Source organism: Salvelinus namaycush, chromosome 3, assembly GCF_016432855.1.
Source record: "Salvelinus namaycush isolate Seneca chromosome 3, SaNama_1.0, whole genome shotgun sequence".
Taxonomy (NCBI): Eukaryota; Metazoa; Chordata; class Actinopteri; order Salmoniformes; family Salmonidae; genus Salvelinus; species Salvelinus namaycush.
Window position 1 is genome coordinate 4688126 of NC_052309.1, and position 19870 is coordinate 4707995.

The 19870-nt window shown below is 47.2% G+C and overlaps 1 protein-coding gene across 2 annotated transcripts; it reads right to left on the bottom strand.

Moving 5' to 3' along the window:
• Positions 1 to 782: 782 nt before the first annotated feature.
• On the bottom strand, positions 783 to 10636 carry LOC120044868 (coagulation factor X-like). 2 transcript variants are annotated; one of them, XM_038989563.1, is made up of 9 exons: positions 10535 to 10636; positions 9507 to 9816; positions 4884 to 5053; positions 4162 to 4186; positions 3801 to 3914; positions 3398 to 3532; positions 3058 to 3173; positions 2710 to 2827; positions 783 to 2443 (listed from the first exon to the last, which is right to left on the bottom strand). In XM_038989563.1, the coding sequence occupies exons 2-9, from the start codon at positions 9595 to 9597 to the stop codon at positions 1908 to 1910; spliced, it is 1305 nt and encodes a 434-aa protein (XP_038845491.1). In that variant the 5' UTR covers positions 9598 to 9816; positions 10535 to 10636; the 3' UTR covers positions 783 to 1907. The 2 variants fall into 2 exon arrangements, with proteins under 2 accessions (XP_038845491.1, XP_038845492.1); XM_038989564.1 differs by having other exon boundaries at positions 9507 to 9689; positions 10535 to 10605.
• Positions 10637 to 19870: the final 9234 nt, after the last annotated feature.

Here is a 19870-nt window from a genome sequence, read left to right on the forward strand (position 1 = left end):
AGGAGCTGGGAGCATATTTTGGAGCCAGGAGACATCTCCTAGGAGAATGCCATGGCAACCAGGGCCCCAAAGCGGCGAGGGCCCCCAGGCTTTGGCAGGGGTGTTCCGACTCCCTTTTCAAGTGCCCGATCAAAAGTGTCAGGAAAGGTTCTGTTATTGGCAATTTGGCATCTCTCCTTTCTTTTCTTTGTCTTTCTTCCCTTGCTCCGCCTCTCTTTCTTGGGTTACACAGGAGGCTGGGAGCTGTCCCGGACCAGGCCGAGGTCGCCAAGGAGGCTGGGAGAAGTTGGAGAGTAGTGTCTTTGCAATGGATTGTGGGAAAATGTTGCCAAACAACACTAGGGGGGAATGTGGCTGTGATGGTAGCTTGATATTGGACACAATAGTGAAATGATGTAGCGTCTGTTGCAGTGGGAGTAGAAGTGATCATTCTAGACTCAAATGCCAGCTATTACAGATAAGATCCCCACATCTGTGTGTGAGTCTCCTGCTTCTTGCTCTCGGCATGCCAGTGAAAGTCATTTACACCACCAGGAAAAGCAGTGGTTCTGATCCATATAACAGCTTTGAGAAGGTGCTGGAGATCAAAGTAGGCTACAGTTGACGGCATTACAAAGTCATAGACGGCTTCACTCGTCGTCATTGTGACACATTTACTTTGACGCAGATGCTCCTTAATGCACTGCAGAACAGAGAGTCTACCTGTAGTCTTCCCTCTCTTCTGTTCTTCCTTCTCTTCAATTGACCCATATTCCTCAGAAATTAATTAAACTGACACCAGATCAGAGGTGAACTTTTATTAATACATTCTTAGTAAAGTGATTAACATTAAAAGGTATACAGTGCAATTACCAACCCTTCTCTCCAAAAAAAGAACATCAATTAAGAGTAAGACAAGAGCAACAGAACACGCATGCTGCATTATTTAATGTTCCCCTAGTCTATCTGCAGTCAGCCAGGTACTATATTTGGTAGGACATGATACAATAGTATTTGAATGAAAAGACCGCCACCTTGTGGGATAAACAGAGAACTACACAGATGTGGGTTGTGTTCATTAGGGCAGTGGTTCCCAACCTTTTTCGCTAACTGTACCATCAACAGAATTTTACTTTGCCTAGAGAACCCCTGAAATACCCCTGCATGTACATTTTACCAGTAAGCCTATGGTCTCATGAGTCTTCTCAAGTACCCCCAACTCATATACTATACGATAGGTGGAATTCAATTTATAGGCCTAATTATATATATTTTTTAATTAAACGACAACGGATAATTTAAGCAAAAGACATCAGTCATATGGACAACCAGACCCTTCCAATGAAAAAAGACCTAAGATAAGAGTAAGGTATGTTACACAAACAGAATGCATCTCAATTTCCCCCTTTTTCTCTGGCCCTCCCTTTACGTTGTGTTTTCCCTTCATCATGCTCCCTGTTCAGATTTCTTCCCTCCCTCCTCTTCTCCTCCCACATGACCCCTATCCCTTTCCACCTCTATCCAATATTACAATATCCTCCATTTATTTATTTCCTTGACAGTGTCACCTCCGTTCTCCCTGTCTTGTCTTCCCTAATTCCTATCCATTTAAGCATTTGTCCAATACCATCAACCCTCACAATTATTCTCCTAACCCACTCAACCTCTCACTCTCTTCCCTGTACCCTCCCTCCCCCTGATCACTACCCCTGAATCCCAAACCCCTAGTCCCTAGCCACGAAGCACTTACATAGATCTGAGAGGATTGGACCGGTATAAGCAATATGGTGGTAGCTCCATCTGGCCTTCAGATAGGCCAGACGGGAATTGGCGCCATATAGCTTAAAGGACATCTTTCCAATCCTCTCAGATCTACCCTACTGCATAGGGGGTGGGGGCTAGGGGTTGATTTGGGATTCAGTGCCCCCTTAGCGTGAGTCCATGAGGGGCTGCAGCCAGAGCAGGAAACGGGACACCTTCTGGTAGATGTAACCCTGACTACAGTCTGCCCCTGCTGGTCTGGAGACTACCCCGGTCAGATAGAACACCTCCCTGTGGAGAGATAGGATGGGACTCCCCGGCCCCAGGATGCAGTCACCCTTGGGTCTCACCGTCGTACAGCCCATCTTGTTGGTGACCAACCCTGGGTGCCTCTCCACACACTGGGGCAGACGCTCATACGCCAGATGGTTGAGAGTGAGCGGGCCTTGGACCTCCGTGGCGTCTACGGGGTCCTTCCAGCCAGTGACCACGGCCGGATACTCGCCAGTCATCAGGACGACCTCTGCAAAGTCGCGTTCGGGCAGGCAGGCAGCAACCACGTGTTTCTTATAGACGATGCGCTCGCGGAGCTCGAGGACGGCCAGGTCGTTGTCAGGGCGACCAGGTACGTAGCGGGGGTGGACGTGGACGACTTGGACATAGATTGTCTGTTCGCCATCTTCAGATGCGGTTTGGCGCTTGCCTGGGAGGGGAGGGACGAAGTACTCAAAATTAATGAAGGAACACATACTGTAAAGCAAATCAAAAACATACCCTCGCACACACACACACACACACACACACACACACACACACACACACACACACACACACACACACACACACACACACACACACACACACACACACACACACACACACACACACACACACACACACACACACACACACACACCAGTGGAGCCTGAGCCCGTAGACTGGACATGATGCTCCATGATGAGCACTCACCAACAGCCACCTGGAAGTTGACGTATTTCTGGGCACACTGGGCTGTAGTTAGAACCAGGTTCTCCTTCAGAATGACACCACTACAGAACCCTACAGACTCTGTACTCTTCAGAATGGCCTGCACAATGACAACACAACAGTTACAATAAACAGCAGAAATGACACAGCAAAATACATTATCACAACTATGGGAATGTTGGGTTAATGTGCTGTAGCTTTGATAGTGAGGGGTTGACTTCATGAGAAAAATGAATGGAAGAGCATCATAGCGCCTGTCAGTGGACAGTGTGTACCTAGTTTGAATTGTGTGTGTGTGTGTGTACCTCATAGTGGTGTGTGTTTTCCTACCTGCCAGGGACACTCTCCAGAGTTGCAGGCTAGTCCCTCAAAGTTGCTGGCGATGTTGGCTGACTGTCTCTTTGTCCACTGGCTTAGGCTGTTCACCTTCCCACAGGGGAATGTCACTGAGAGAGGGATGGAGGGAGAGAGAATTACTGAGTATAGTTTAGTATCTAGTATAGCATAGCATTAGCCTCGTACGAACCATCCTGATCTAGTAAGCTTACATTCTGTTTCACTATCCGCTAGCGAGATCAGGATGAGGCTAGAATAGCATAGTACAGTACAGAATCGCTTAACATATAGGATAGCATAGTATAGTGTAGCATAGTAGTATATGGTCACTGACCTGCAGGAATACACTTCACCCTCTCCTTCTCCTCTAGTTTCCAGCCACGGGCACAGGAACACTCATAGGACTGGTATCCTGGCTTACAGAACTGACTGCAGCCCTTGGTCTTATCCAACATACACACTGTCTGATCTACAATCACACAGAGAGAGAGAGACAGAGAGGGTGAGAGAGAAAGGGGGAGACAGGAGGGAGAGATGAGAGGATTAAGATTAGGCATATTTCAAATTTCGACAGCACAGTTAGTGGATCCATAGAAAGATTAGAAATAATTACGGATTTGTTGAATTTGTTATTTTGAAACTTAATTTAAAAAACATGTAGGCTTCTTCACTGTTGATGTTTTTTTTACAACATGAGTTCCCCATCAACTCGGTGTTGGGTCCTTCACGTCTCTCACCTGTCTCGCAGTGGACTCCAAAGAAGCCTGACTTGCAGACACAGTCATATCCCCCCACGCTGTCTGAGCACATGGCTCCATTCTTACACGGCTTCTCTGCACACTGGTCCCCATCTGTACACACACAGGGTTAACAACACAGCCTGTCAAATGGTACATTTACTAACACACATGTTCTTGGGTGAAGCTATTTTAACTGTCACACCAAATCACATGGATTTCAACTGAGTGGTAACCTAAAAGACTAAGTACTCTGATATGTTCCAAGAGAACGTCAGTCAAAATCTTTACACTTACCTATGTAGACTGACCAGAATCATTACACTTACCTATGTAGACTGACCAGAATCATTACACTTACCTATGTAGACTGACCAGAAGATATCCTGAAAGATCAAAACAAAGTCCACTGTCAGTTTGATTCAACATGTCTACAGAATCATCAGGAGTCCACTGTCAGTTTGATTCAACATGTCTACAGAATCATCAGGAGTCCACTGTCAGTTTGATTCAACATGTCTACAGAATCATCAGGAGTCCACTGTCAGTTTGATTCAACATGTCTACAGAATCATCAGGAGTCCACTGTCAGTTTGATTCAACATGTCTACAGAATCATCAGGAGTCCACTGTCAGTTTGATTCAACATGTCTACAGAATCATCAGGAGTCCACTGTCAGTTTGATTCAACATGTCTACAGAATCATCAGGAGTCCACTGTCAGTTTGATTCAAAATGTCTACAGAATCATCAGGAGTCCACTGTCAGTTTGATTCAACATGTCTACAGAATCATCAGGAGTCCACTGTCAGTTTGATTCAACATGTCTACAGAATCATCAGGAGTCCACTGTCAGTTTGATTCAACATGTCTACAGAATCATCAGAAGCAAGAAGAGAGATTAAAAAAAGGAGATGAGTGGAGAGAGACAAGGAAAGGAGGAAGGTTTGGAGGTTGTTAAAGAGGACGTCTGAGGTGAGAAAAGGAAGGATGAGCTGAAGGAGGTGAGGAAAGAAGGGAGTCTAATAGAGGGAGGTGTGAGGAAAGAAATCTGCTCAGTGGGAAGAGGGAGCATTGGCCCACCGTGCGGTAGGAGTCCTGGAAGATCTCTCTGGCCTCCTCGTAGTTGCAGACCTCCTCCAGACACTCCCTCTCCAGGTTGGCAGGGAGCAGGCTCTCCTCGTTGCCCACGTTGGCCCTCTTCTGGCGGGACAGGGTGATCACTTCACTGGCCTCCTGCTTGTCCAGGAACACTGGGGGGGGGGGGTGTTTAGTCGTTGTACTTTCGACACTCATTCACAAAAAAAACTTTTTTTTATCTCAATGGATAGTCTATTTTTCATATAACCTGATTCCACTTTGAAAATAGTTTAATACAGATTCTCGGCCTAAATCTGTCGAATCTATGTAGTAGAGTACAATAGTAACACTCTTTGTTACTAATTAACTAAGGCCTAAACCCAGTGCCAAAAAAGCACAGAACTACACCAATAGACCTAAACACTCTTCACACAGTACCTTTGACTCTACGGATCCCCACTCCCAAAAAAGGGTCTCAGATTCCATTAAGAATGTAGCCTAATGGCTCCATGACAAACTCTCCTTGTCTAATGTCATCCTGCCCCTTCCCATGTCCTGGTGTCCTGTCTACTGGATAAACAAGCCCCTTACCATGTCCTGGTGTCCTGTCTACTGGATAAACAGGCCACATCCCTGTCTTAGTGTCCTGTCTAGTGGATAAACAGGCCCCTTCCCTGTCCTTGTGTCCTGTCTAGTGGATAAACAGGCCCCTTCCATGTCTTGGTGTCCTGTCTACTGGATAAACAGGCCCCTTCCCTGTCCTGGTGTCCTGTCTAGTGGATAAACAGGCCCCTTCTCTGTCCTGGTATCCTGTCTAGTGGATAAACAGGCTCCTTCCTTGTCTTGGTGTCCTGTCTAGAGGATAAACAGGCCCATTCCTTGTCTTTGTGTCCTGTCTAGTGGATAAACAGGCCCCTTCCCTGTCTTAGTGTCCTGTCTAGTGGATAAACAGGCCCCTTCCATGTCTTGGTGTCCTGTCTACTGGATAAACAGGCCCCTTCCCTGTCCTGGTGTCCTGTCTAGTGGATAAACAGGCCCCTTCCCTGTCCTGGTGCCCTGTCTAGTGGATAAACAGGCCCCTTCCCTGTCCTGGTGTCCTGTCTAGTGGATAAACAGGCCCCTTCCTTGTCCTTGTGTCCTGTCTACTGGATAAACAGGCCCCTTCCCTGTCCTGGTGTCCTGTCTAGTGGATAAACAGGCCCCTTCTCTGTCCTGGTGTCCTGTCTAGTGGATAAACAGGCTCCTTCCTTGTCTTGGTGTCCTGTCTAGTGGATAAACAGGCCCCTTCCTTGTCTTTGTGTCCTGTCTAGTGGATAAACAGGCCCCTTCCCTGTCTTGGTGTCCTATCTAGTGGATAAACAGGTCCCCTTCCTTGTCTTTGTGTCCTGTCTAGTGGATAAACAGGCCCCTTCCCTGTCTTGGTGTCCTGTCTAGTGGATAAACAGGCCCCTTCTCTGTCCTGGTGTCCTGTCTAGTGGATAAACAGGTCCCCTTCCCTGTCCTGGTGTCCTGTCTAGTGGATAAACAGGCCCCTTCCCTGTCTTGGTGTCCCGTCTAGTGGATAAACAGGCCCCTTCTCTGTCCTGGTGTCCTGTCTAGTGGATAAACAGGCCCCTTCCCTGTCCTGGTGTCCTGTCTAGTGGATAAACAGGCCCCTTCCCTGTCCTGGTGCCCTGTCTAGTGGATAAACAGGCCCCTTCCCTGTCCTGGTGCCCTGTCTAGTGGATAAACAGGCCCCTTCCCTGTCTTGGTGTCCTGTCTACTGGATAAACAGGCCCCTCCCCTGTCCTGGTGTCCTGTCTAGTGGATAAACAGGCCCCTTCCCTGTCCTGGTGTCCTGTCTAGTGGATAAACAGGCCCCTTCTCTGTCCTGGTGTCCTGTCTAGTGGATAAACAGGCCCCTTCCCTGTCCTGGTGTCCTGTCTAGTGGATAAACAGGCCCCTTCCCTGTCCTGGTGTCCTGTCTAGTGGATAAACAGGCCCCTTCCCTGTCCTGGTGCCCTGTCTAGTGGATAAACAGGCCCCTTCCCTGTCTTGGTGTCCTGTCTAGTGGATAAACAGGCCCCTTCCCTGTCCTGGTGCCCTGTCTAGTGGATAAACAGGCCCCTTCCCTGTCCTGGTGCCCTGTCTAGTGGATAAACAGGCCCCTTCTCTGTCCTGGTGTCCTGTCTAGTGGATAAACAGGCCCCTTCTCTGTCCTGGTGTCCTGTCTAGTGGATAAACAGGCCCCTTCCCTGTCTTGGTGTCCCGTCTAGTGGATAAACAGGCCCCTTCCCTGTCCTGGTGTCCTGTCTAGTGGATAAACAGGCCCCTTCCCTGTCTTGGTGTCCCGTCTAGTGGATAAACAGGCCCCTTCCATGTCTTGGTGTCCTGTCTAGTGGATAAACAGGCCCCTTCCCTGTCCTGGTGCCCTGTCTAGTGGATAAACAGGCCCCTTCTCTGTCCTGGTGTCCTGTCTAGTGGATAAACAGGCCCCTTCTCTGTCCTGGTGTCCTGTCTAGTGGATAAACAGGCCCCTTCTCTGTCCTGGTGTCCTGTCTAGTGGATAAACAGGTCCCCTTCCCTGTCCTGGTGTCCTGTCTAGTGGATAAACAGGCCCCTTCCCTGTCTTGGTGTCCCGTCTAGTGGATAAACAGGCCCCTTCTCTGTCCTGGTGTCCTGTCTAGTGGATAAACAGGCCCCTTCCCTGTCCTGGTGTCCTGTCTAGTGGATAAACAGGCCCCTTCCCTGTCCTGGTGCCCTGTCTAGTGGATAAACAGGCCCCTTCCCTGTCTTGGTGTCCTGTCTAGTGGATAAACAGGCCCCTTCCCTGTCCTGGTGTCCTGTCTAGTGGATAAACAGGCCCCTTCCCTGTCCTGGTGTCCTGTCTAGTGGATAAACAGGCCCCTTCTCTGTCCTGGTGTCCTGTCTAGTGGATAAACAGGCCCCTTCCCTGTCCTGGTGTCCTGTCTAGTGTATAAACAGGCCCCTTCCCTGTCCTGGTGCCCTGTCTAGTGGATAAACAGGCCCCTTCCCTGTCCTGGTGCCCTGTCTAGTGGATAAACAGGCCCCTTCTCTGTCCTGGTGTCCTGTCTAGTGGATAAACAGGCCCCTTCTCTGTCCTGGTGTCCTGTCTAGTGGATAAACAGGCCCCTTCCCTGTCTTGGTGTCCCGTCTAGTGGATAAACAGGCCCCTTCCCTGTCCTGGTGTCCTGTCTAGTGGATAAACAAGCCCCTTCCCTGTCTTGGTGTCCCGTCTAGTGGATAAACAGGCCCCTTCCATGTCTTGGTGTCCTGTCTAGTGGATAAACAGGCCCCTTCCCTGTCCTGGTGCCCTGTCTAGTGGATAAACAGGCCCCTTCTCTGTCCTGGTGTCCTGTCTAGTGGATAAACAGGCCCCTTCTCTGTCCTGGTGTCCTGTCTAGTGGATAAACAGGCCCCTTCTCTGTCCTGGTGTCCTGTCTAGTGGATAAACAGGTCCCCTTCCCTGTCCTGGTGTCCTGTCTAGTGGATAAACAGGCCCCTTCCCTGTCTTGGTGTCCCGTCTAGTGGATAAACAGGCCCCTTCTCTGTCCTGGTGTCCTGTCTAGTGGATAAACAGGCCCCTTCCCTGTCCTGGTGTCCTGTCTAGTGGATAAACAGGCCCCTTCCCTGTCCTGGTGCCCTGTCTAGTGGATAAACAGGCCCCTTCCCTGTCTTGGTGTCCTGTCTAGTGGATAAACAGGCCCCTTCCCTGTCCTGGTGTCCTGTCTAGTGGATAAACAGGTCCCCTTCCCTGTCCTGGTGTCCTGTCTAGTGGATAAACAGGCCCCTTCTCTGTCCTGGTGTCCTGTCTAGTGGATAAACAGGCCCCTTCCCTGTCCTGGTGTCCTGTCTAGTGTATAAACAGGCCCCTTCCCTGTCCTGGTGTCCTGTCTAGTGGATAAACAGGCCCCTTCCCTGTCCTGGTGTCCTGTCTAGTGGATAAACAGGTCCCCTTCCCTGTCCTGGTGTCCTGTCTAGTGGATAAACAGGCCCCTTCCCTGTCCTGGTGTCCTGTCTAGTGGATAAACAGGCCCCTTCTCTGTCCTGGTGTCCTGTCTAGTGGATAAACAGGCCCCTTCCCTGTCCTGGTGTCCTGTCTAGTGGATAAACAGGCCCCTTCCCTGTCCTGGTGCCCTGTCTAGTGGATAAACAGGCCCCTTCCCTGTCTTGGTGTCCTGTCTAGTGGATAAACAGGCCCCTTCCCTGTCCTGGTGTCCTGTCTACTGGATAAACAGGCCCCTTCCCTGACCTGGTGTCCTGTCTAGTGGATGTGAGTTCCTCCTTTCAATGTTAAGTGCTTTGAAACCCAGTGAGCCCTCTAAATAATCCGTTTTCATTACTGGCTGGATTGGCCATCCAGGGAAAATAACCATCCAAGGAAAGTCCCTCTGTGCCCTTTTGTTGTGGGCGGCAGGAAGCCTAATGGTTAAGTGAGTTGGGCCAGAAACCTAAAGGTCGCTGGTTTGAATCCCCGAGCCAACTAGGTGAAAGTGCCCTATGGCAAGGTACATAACCCTACTGTAATTACTCCTGTAAGTCACTCTGGATAAGAGCATCTGCTAAATGACTAAAATATCAAATGTGTTGCTCAGGGCCATCAGCCAGCAGCACCTGGTCCCTTACCTGTCTTGGTGTTTTTAGTGTCCAGTCTGGCCGTCACAGCTCCCAGTAGCAGTAAGGAAAGCAGGGTGGCAGTGGTGGCTAGGTAGCCCATGGTGGCAGCTAGAGGATAGTCTGTCTGAGTCTGTCTGGCTGTATGTCTGTCTAATCCTGTCAGCTCACCTCAGCAGAGTTCAAAGTTCACAACTAAAAACAACAAGGACCAGAGTTCAGAGATTCCCACATTCTGACATAGACATCACAAATGACATAACTTTCTGCCAGGATGAGCTTCAAAGAGACCGGGTCATTTTATGTGCAGGATCAGAGTAACCTACAAAACAAGAGGATGAAGACTAATTGTTGTTAAAAGCTTTTGGATCTTGGGATCATCATTAAAATCTTAAACTTCAGTCTTGCAGCTTCCTCTCTCTCTATGTAAAAATACCTCAAAATCAACAACCTGTTTGTTTAATAGAGTTAAGACATCAAATGATCCCATCAGAACAGTGACAACGCATTTCCTAAAGAACCCCTGGACTTGGTTACAATGCTGCCATCGTGTGGTACTATACCCAGTTTATTGTTGTTTCATCCATTTACAATCATAAACAACAAAGAGGGATAACATCAAACACCCAAAAACAAACCACGTTCATTGGTATTTAGCCTAATCACGTAGTTATTTTAATAGATTGACTGTAACAGAACAAACAACACAAAACAGGCCTGTGTGTTTATATTTAGTCCAACATGAATATGAACTGGTTGATGTTGTGGATGATGCTGCTGTCGGCTATAAAACAACATATGACACGACCAGACTAATCTGACATGATGCTGGAAAAGCTTGGGCTACCACAAACTGCTAAAAACATAGGAATGTATGGATCTTAAACGACACTTAAAAATATAGAGGCCTATCATGCATCCACGCTATATTATGCTACCTAAATCGCAACGCGTATCCCATTATTGGAGAGATGGACCGCTATTCAGGGCGCGGCAAAACGCATGATGATTAGAACGGTAAAAAATGCACGGTAACCTACCGCGTCGGACTTCAACCGGGGCTTTGGCGGAATGAGAAGGATGACAGATGCCTGTTCGGTTGGTTCTCTCTCTGGTCCCGACACGCAGTTCACCGTGTGGATCCTCGGCTCTGAGATCGCAATAGAGGTTGACAGCATCACACTCCAATGTTGCTTTTTCAGGCCACTGCGACGTGTGTAATCAACCACGTGAGGGCGGTCTTGGATACTTTATTCAAAGCCATTAATACAAATACTGTATGTAGGCTACTATATACTGTATTGGTCCGTTCTACTGTAACCCGTTCTACTGTAACCCGACCATGGATTGTTGATGCTACTGTATGTACTGGCCATTGAGAGTACCATATTGGTACTCCAATATGCAGTTCTCCAATGCTTCAAGGACAAAATTACATGCATTCGTTGTTTTTTTTCTAGTTGGGACAGTAACATTATTACTCTCTAAAAAAAATACTTTATTTGTATGTTTAGTTCACATAATATAATGTAAAAGTATGCATTAAGGTGTCTGTAGTAGAATATACATGGCAAAAATGAATGTAAACGTTAATACATGCATTTCTATAGCTTCCAAAATCTTATTTTTTTACACTGGAGGAGAAATACTAATTTTACACTGGAGGAGAAATACTAATTTTACACTGGAGGAGAAATACTAATTTTACACTGGAGGAGAAATACTAAAATGGATTCGTAGTCGCTTCAAAACAGCGCCCCCTGTCAGTCATCCAGTGTTTATACACATCGTTAATATTATCCTATGGTTCTATGTAGGCTTCTTCACTGTTGATGTTGAGACTGGTGTTTTGCGGGTACTATTTAATGAAGCTGCCAGTTGAGGACTTGTGAAGCGTCTGTTTCTCAAACTAGACACACTAATGTACTTGTCCTCTTGCTCAGTTGTGCACCGGGGCCTCTCACTCTTTCTTTCTATTCTGGTTAGAGCCAGTTTGAGCTGTTCTGTGAAGGGAGTAGCACACAGCGTTGTACGAGATCTTCAGTTTCTTGACAATTTCTCGCATGGAATAGCCTTCATGTCTCAGAACAAGAATAGACTGACGAGTTTCAGAAGAAAGTGCTTTGTTTCTGGCCATTTTGAGCCTGTTATCGAACCCACAAATGCTGATGCTCCAGATACTAAACTAGTCTAAAGAAGGCCAGTTTAATTCCTTCTTTAATCAGCACAAAATGATAAACTTGGATTAGCTAACACAATGTGCCATTGGAACGCAGGAGTGATGGTTGCTGATAATGGGCCTCTGTACGCCTATGTAGATATTCCATAAAAAAAATCTGCCATTTCCAGCTACAATAGTAATTTACAACATTAACAATGTCTACACTGAATTTCTGATCAATTTGATGTTATTTTAATGGACAAAAAATGTGCTTTCTTTCAAAAACAAGGACATTTCTAAGTGACCCCCACTTTTGAACAGGAGTGTATATGGTTGACAATGTTTAGCTTTCAACATGACTTTTGAAATTAAGCATCACTTCCATGAATCCTCGACCTTGTCCTCAGTAACACACACCCTTTGGTGTTGAATTCTCCAGTCATTGGTTGAATGCCCAAACGACACAGGGTTTTCAAGCCTTGATTGGTTAATCACTGCGGTGGTTACCTTGCTGTCTTCTCCCCCTCTCTCTTCATCAGGGTTGGGGAATAACTGATAACATGTTATGGAGTAACTGATTACTGTTTTATCTTTTCTTTTATATGTAATGTAAGTGCCTTGATGTGTTTGGACCCCAAGTAGAGTAGCTGCTGCCTAAGGCACAGTTTTAAGTTTGTTCCACCTGAGTGAGTCTGACCACAAGTCAGAGACCACTATGATGACACACCAAATGCGTTAATTACTTTTGTCTTCTTCTAATAATGCCTCTTAAAGGGAAAGTAATCCAAAAGTTATCAGATTACGTTATTGTGTTTGGGTAATCCAAAAGTTATGTTACTGATTACAGTTTTGGACATAACTAGTAACTATAATCGATTACATTTAGAAAGTAACACACCCAACCATTCTCTCTATCCCCTCCCTCCCTCGCCTCTTCCTTCCTGCATCTCATAATATATAAACATATATTTAGCCGAGGTTTTTATCCAAATAAACTTACAGCCATGCATTTTACGTATTGGCGGTCCTGTGAATCAAACCCACTATTCTGGAGTTATAAGCTCAATGTCTACCAAATGAGATAGAAAGGACATCAGGACAACTCTCCCTCTTTGCCTCCTTCTCTATCTCCCTGCCTCCCACCCTCCCTTTGTCCCATTAGTTTGCCCTCTGTGTTAGGGAGCTCTCCGTTCCCCCACCCCACCTCTACCCCAGCCCACCCTGACCTTCTCTCCCGACTCTCCCTGGTGCCAATGATAATTCCATTTTACTTCGCCGGTGTGATCGGAATCATAATCACAGCGGCTTTGAAGTCGGGCATCAAACGAGATGGAAATCCGTCCATTATAGATCAATGTGAGAGGGCAAATGCACACAGACCCAGACAGCAGCAGCAACAACAAGAACACCAAGGGAGAGAGGAAGGGCGAGATAGAGAGGGAATAAGAGAAGAGAGGGAGAGGCAGGAAGGAAGAGGAGAGGGAAGGCAGGCAGGTGGAAGAGGAGAGGAGGAAGGAAAGAGAGAGAGAGAATATTAGTAGGGAGATGTTTGATCACTTGTCAGCTTGGACAAAAGTTCTAACTTAAACAGGCGACATGGCAAACAAGAATTGAATCTCAAACCAGAAGGACTTCACCTTTATCTGTATGAGTGTGTGTGTATGCACACGTGTGAGTGTGTGCAGTATTTTAGGACCTCAGGGCTATAGGGCTGCAGACTGCAATGTTAAGTGTTGATCTACTTCCTCCAGTCCAATAACAGAGGCATTATAAAGGCCTGCTTCACCAGCTGATCCCCAGAGCTGGCCTGGTCTGCCAAGCTAGTTTAGCCCAGAGAGGGTCACTGTGGCTGGGGAGGGGGAGAGGGAACGTGCCCCGGCCTGCTGGATCTGGAGGTGGTGGTGGATATACAAATTATCAGGATATGGAGATTTCCCATCGGACGGCGTTCTGATTAGAAATATGTATAAATAAATAACTAGTTATAATACAGTACCAGTCAAAAGTTTGGACACACCTACTCATTGCAGGGTTTTTATTTGTTTTTACTAGTATCTACATTGTAGAATAATAGTGAAGACATCAAAACTATAAAATAACACATATGGAATCATGTAGTAAACAAAAAAGTGTAAAACAAATCAAAATATATTTTATATTTGAGATTCTTCAAAGTAGCCACCCTTTGCTTTGATGACAGCTTTACACACTCTTGGCATTCTCTCAACCAGCTTCATGGGGTAGTTACCTGGAATGATTTTCAATTAACAGGTGTGCCTTTTTAAAAGTTAATTTGTGGATTTTTTCCCTTAATGCGTTTGAGCTAGTCAGTTTTGTTGTGACAAGGTAGGGGTGGTATACAGAAGATGGCCCTATTTGGTAAAAGACCAAGTCCATATTATGGCAAGAACAGCTCAAATAAGCAAAGAGAAACGACAGTCCATCATTACTTTAAGACATGAAGGTTAGTCAAAACGGAACATTTCAAGAACTTTGACAGTTTCTTCAAGGGCAGAAGCAAAAACCATCAAGCACTATGATGAAACTGGCTCTCATGAGGACCGCCACAGGAAAGCAAGACCCAGAGTTACCTCTGCTGCAGAGGATAAGTTCATAAGAGTTACCAGCCTCAGAAATTGCAGCCCAAATAAATGCTTCACAGAGTTCAAGTAACAGACACATCTCAACATCAACTGTTCATAGGAGACTGCATGAATGAGGCTTTCATGGTCGAATTGCTGCAAAGAAACCACGACTAAAGGACACCAGTAAGAAGAAGAGACTTGCTTGGGCCAAGAAACACGAGCAATAGACATTAGACAGGTGGAAATCTGCCCTTTGGTCTGATGAGTCCAAATTTGAGATTTTTGGTTCCAACCGCCGTGTCTTTGTGAGACGCAGAGTAGGTGAACGGATGATCTCCCATGTGTGGTTCCCACTGTGAAGCATGGAGGAGGTGGGATGGTGTTGGGTGCTTTGCTGGTGACACTGTCTGTGATTTATTTAACCAGCATGGCTACCACAGCATTCTGCACTGATATGCCATCCCATCTGGTTTGTGCATAGTGGGACTGTCATTTGTTTTTCAACAGGACAATGACACAACACACCTCCAGGCTGTGTAAGGGCTATTTGACCAACAAAGAGAGTGATGGAGTGCTGCATCAGACGACCTGGCCTCCACAATCACCCGACCTATTGAGATGGTTTAGGTTGAGTTGCACTGCAGAGTGAAGGAAAAGCAGCCAACATGTGCTCAGCATATGTGGGAACTCCTTCAAAACTGTTGGAAAAGCATTCCAGGTGAAGCTGGTTGAGAGAATGCCAAGAGTGTGCAAAGCTGTCATAAAGGGGGGTATAGGTGTGTGTGTGTGGGGGGTGTTTGATTGAGAGAGAGAGAGAGAGAGAGAGAGAGAGAGAGAGAGAGAGAGAGAGAGAGAGAGAGAGAGAGAGAGAGAGAGAGAGAGAGAGAGAGAGAAGGGCAGTAACACAGTAAATGGACATGACATGCAGGGTAAATGGTGTGTTTCATCTTTAATGATCCATTTCCTTCCCTGCTTTCTGTTTCTTTAAAGATGTCCGCTCAGAGGGGCACCTCTCTCTCATCTTCTGTTTCGATGAGAATGAGAAGAAAAGAGGTGGAGAGCAGGGTAAGGAGGGGAATTGAGTGGGAGGGAGGGAGGGAAGAAGGAGTGGAAGAAGAAAAGGAGAAGGAGCAGGAGAAGAAAAACAAAGAGAGAGAGAGAATAATAGAGAGAGACCTGGGTCCCCCTGCATCAGTGAATCAAGCAGCTGATTATGCCTGCATACCAAACCAAAGGCTATTATACTGAACATCCATCATAAATACAGCCTGTCGCTCACGGCAACGCTGATGGATAGAACACAACAGGCTGCAGAGGGAAGGGATCCCTGGGTCTCCCTCCATCTCCCCATCTCTCCCCCATACCTCCAGCTCACTCACTCACTCTGTTATTTTCCTTCTCCTATGTTCCCTTACTCCTCAAACATCATTATCATCCCTCTCGTTCCCTCTATCCCTCTCCAAGATTCCTTCTCCCTCTCGTTCCCTCTCTCCCTCTCGTTCCCTCTCTCCTCTCCCAGACTCCTTCTCCCTCTCGTTCCATCTCTCCCTCTCCAAGAATCCTTCTCCCTCTCGTTCCCTCTCTCCCTCTACCTCTCCCTCTCCCAAACTCCTTCTCCCTCTCGTTCCCTCTCTCCCTCTCCCAGACTCCTTCTCCCTCTCGTTCCCTCTCTCCCTCTCTCCCTCTCTCCCTCTCTCCCTCTCCTAGACTCCTTCTCCCTCTCGTTCTCCCTCTTTCCCTCTCTCCCTCTCCCAGACTCCTTCTCCCTCTCGTTCCCTCTCTCCCTCTCTCCCTCTCCTAGACTCCTTCTCCCTCTCATTCCCTCTTGTTCCCTCTCTCCCTCTCCCAGACTCCTTCTCCCTCTCGTTCCCTCTCTCCCTCTCTCCCTCTCCTAGACTCCTTCTCCCTCTCGTTCCCTCTTGTTCCCTCTCTCCCTCTCCCAGACTCCTTCTCCCTCTCCTTCCCTCTCTCCCTCTCCTAGACTCCTTCTCCCTCTCGTTCCCTCTGTCCCTCTCTTCCTCCCACAGACTCCTTCTCCCTCTCTCCCTCTCTCCCTCTCACAGACTCCTTCTCCCTCTCCTTCCCTCTCTCCCTCTCTCCCTCTCACAGACTCCTTCTCCCTTCCCATTTTGATTCCCTCACTCTCACTCCTTTATTTTTCCTGTTCCAACTGTGACAGCATTGTACGTGTGTGTGCACTATCCCATAGGAATGTGTGCACTATCCCATAGGAATGTGTGCACTATCCCATAGGAATGTGTGCACTATCCCATAGGAATGTGTGCACATGTGACACTTGATGAGACTTGTGGTGAGTTAGGCCATAATGTCCATCCCAATCTGTGCCTGTGTTAAGTACCTGAGTATACCTACATATGTCAGTGTGCCTGGGTAAGTCTGACAGTGATACTGTGCATATATGTGTGTGGGTGTGTGAGTCTACCTGTGTGTGTGTCTGTGTGCGAGCCTGCGTAAGAGTGTGTGTGTGTACCTCTCCTAATGGCGTGGGTAATGAGGATGTAGCAGGTGTGTTAACGACACAGACAGTGGGAAGATAGATGTCACTGCAGCCCTGGGGAGACCTATCGATAGGCCAGCCTGTCAGGCAGGCAGGCAGCCAGGCTGTCACTACAGGGGCCAGAAGAGGTAGTGGCAGCCGATAGGGACCACACAGTGACACAGAGTCTCTTAATGCCCTGCCCTGACACACCACCACCAGCCGTCACGACTGACGAGAGATGCCGTAATACCTCCCAGGATGTGTTGAGGTCAACGGTGTGATAATGATGTGTGTAGTATTTTTATGCAGGGTGTAATGGACATCACGCTGCTTTCTTAGTCGTACCACTTGGTCCTGCTCCAGCTCACAGCAGGACTAGAACCTGGGACCACTGCCTCGCAAACACACCTGACCGGCACCCTGAAATGTTCTTACCCAGTTGCACCACCGAAAAGCTAGCAATTTGGCTCTTTGAGTGAAGACATTTCAGGCTGATAGGGTTGAGTGTGTAATGATGATGTCTATAACACTATAGACCAGAGTGCTCCTGACCCTCTGGCTGTTCCAGAGCTCTGCTAGCTGCTGAGAGTATTACATTACCTTCCTCTCCCTCTCCCCATCCGTCTTTACCCTCTCTCCATATCTCTCTCTCTCTCTCTTTCTCAATTTCTCTCTCTCCCTCTCTCTCTCCCAGCTCCCTCTCTCTCTCCATCCACTTCTCCCCATCTTTCTCCATGATCAATTAACATCTTCTAGTCTATATTTTATTTAACATTTCATTGTGCTGTTGGTGCGGCCCCCACCCTAACTCCTCCTGCCTTTGTAAATGTTCCATGTTGGAGAAGAGAATTAAGGGCATGTGAACCACACCCCTTCTCTTCCTCAATCCATTTATCTCTTATCCATCCCTCCATCCTCACTTTCTCCACCCCTTCATTATTATAAATCAGCTGATTATGCTGGCATACTAAACAAACAGCCTGGCTATTACACTAAACATCCATAATTAATACAACCTTTCACTCAGCGCAAATCTGATGGATAGAACACAACAGGCTACACCTCTCCATCCCTCCCTCCATCTCTCCGTTCATCTCTCCGTTCATCCCTCGCTCCATCTCTCCCTCCATCTCTCCGTTCATCCCTCGCTCCATCTCTCCCTCCATCTCTCCGTTCATCCCTCGCTCCATCCCTCCCTCCATCTCTCCGTTCATCCCTCGCTCCATCTCTCCCTCCATCTCTCCGTTCATCCCTCGCTCCATCCCTCCCTCCATCTCTCCGTTCATCCCTCGCTCCATCTCTCCCTCCATCTCTCCGTTCATCCCTCGCTCCATCCCTCCCTTCATCTCTCCGTTCATCCCTCGCTCCATCCCTCCCTGATTCCTACCATGTTCCTTTTCCCTTCAGCCTCTCATCATCTGTGCTGAGTCCCCCCCTCCCAAACATCATCTTCTCTCTCTCTCTCTCTCTCTCTCTCTCTCTCTCTCTCTCTCTCTCTCTCTCTCTCTCTCTCTCTCTCTCTCTCTCTCTCTCTCTCTCTCTCTCTCTCTCTCTCTACTCTCCCTTGTTTTATTCCTCCCCTCTTTCCCCTTTCTCCTTCTCTCTTCTTCTCTCTCTCCCTGTCTTTTCCCTCCCACTCATCTCTCCTTCTCTCTCTCCTTCTCCTCCAGCTCTTCTCTCTCTCTACACCTCCCTCCCTCCCGCCCGCCCCCTCCCTCCTCTCTCTCTCTCCTTCCCTCTCTCCCCTGCCCATAGGTTCCATTCTGTGAAAGCTTGGCGGGTGAGTGAGTGTTATATTTTATTCAGCAGTGAGCCAGCCTCCCCCTGTATAATGGATGCGTCCCAAATTACACATTATTCACTACATTGTGCACTACTTGACCAGGGCCCATAGGAACATAGGGTGCCAATTGGGATGCATACAGTGTTATCCATTTAATCAGGGCAGTGGGGGCCTAACCCCTAGCACACGAAACCACTCTTGTGCAAAGTCATGCCTGATATCACTGAACATTGATTTTATGTCCACACCTGCAACTACAGTGAATATATTATGTTTGTCATATGTTCTGTATGTATTCAGTTCAGCTGACAACAATGTGAATCGATTGTATTCTGTAATTCAATGTACACATTGTTATGAACAAATTTTCACTATTCACTCACGATGTAGGACCCGCAAACAATGTAGTGCTAAGATGTTATTCAAATGTAGAGAAAGAGGATTTGTATGCAGAGGATTAAGCATAGAAATAGAATGAATAGATTGTATTTGTATGCAGAGGATTAAGCATAGAAATAGAATGAATAGATTGTTCTATGGAATCAAGCAAAGGTATGAAGTAGAGCAACACATACGTGTTATGAACAAACAAATACCTTCCACCCATAGGACCCTAGTACAACAATGTCCTTCAATGTAGAGACAAAGGATTTATTGCACTAGATTAAGCATAGAAATAGAATGAATAGACTATATTCCCATGGGATTAAGTAGGGCAGTAGAGGCACATAGGGATCAACAGGCACAGATGCTGAGGGGTGAACACTTTGTACGTGTCACAATGACACTGATTCACTGACTCACTGATTTACACAGATTACTTCACAGTTTACACTGTAGGCAATCAGGATATCTAGTTAACCATGCGCACAGGTGTTCCCACACATGTACACAACACGTGTACACATGCATGACCATTGAACTTGTTGGCACACAAGCAATCACACACAATCACACACGAGATGACAGATGGGAGTTCAATGGTGTGTGTACATGTGTGAGAACACCTGTGCGCACACACAACTGTTGAACTTGTTGGCACACAAGCAATCACACACAATCACATGCACACACACACACACACACACACACACACACACACACACACACACACACACACACACACACACACACACACACACACACACACACACACACACACACACACACACACACACACACACACACACACACACACTACTCCCATCTGTCATCTCGTCTTCCCCCCAATTTGATATGTTCTTTGTGTAGACTATACTAAAACATAACCACTCCTCCTCCTTCCTCCTTTCTCTGCTCCCTCACTCTCACTGCCTTCCTGTCTTTTCCTCACTCACACATATCCAA

Excerpts from the sequence above, each read along its gene's own strand:
- LOC120044868 (XM_038989563.1), bottom strand. The coding sequence starts at position 9,597 with ATGGGCTACCTAGCCACCACTGCCACCCTGCTTTCCTTACTGCTACTG. Across the intron at positions 4,187-4,883 it reads TCCAGGACTCCTACCGCACG|GATATCTTCTGGTCAGTCTA; the intron begins GTGGGCCAATGC and ends TTGATCTTTCAG. Across the intron at positions 2,828-3,057 it reads CTGGAGAGTGTCCCTGGCAG|GCCATTCTGAAGAGTACAGA; the intron begins GTAGGAAAACAC and ends GTCATTGTGCAG.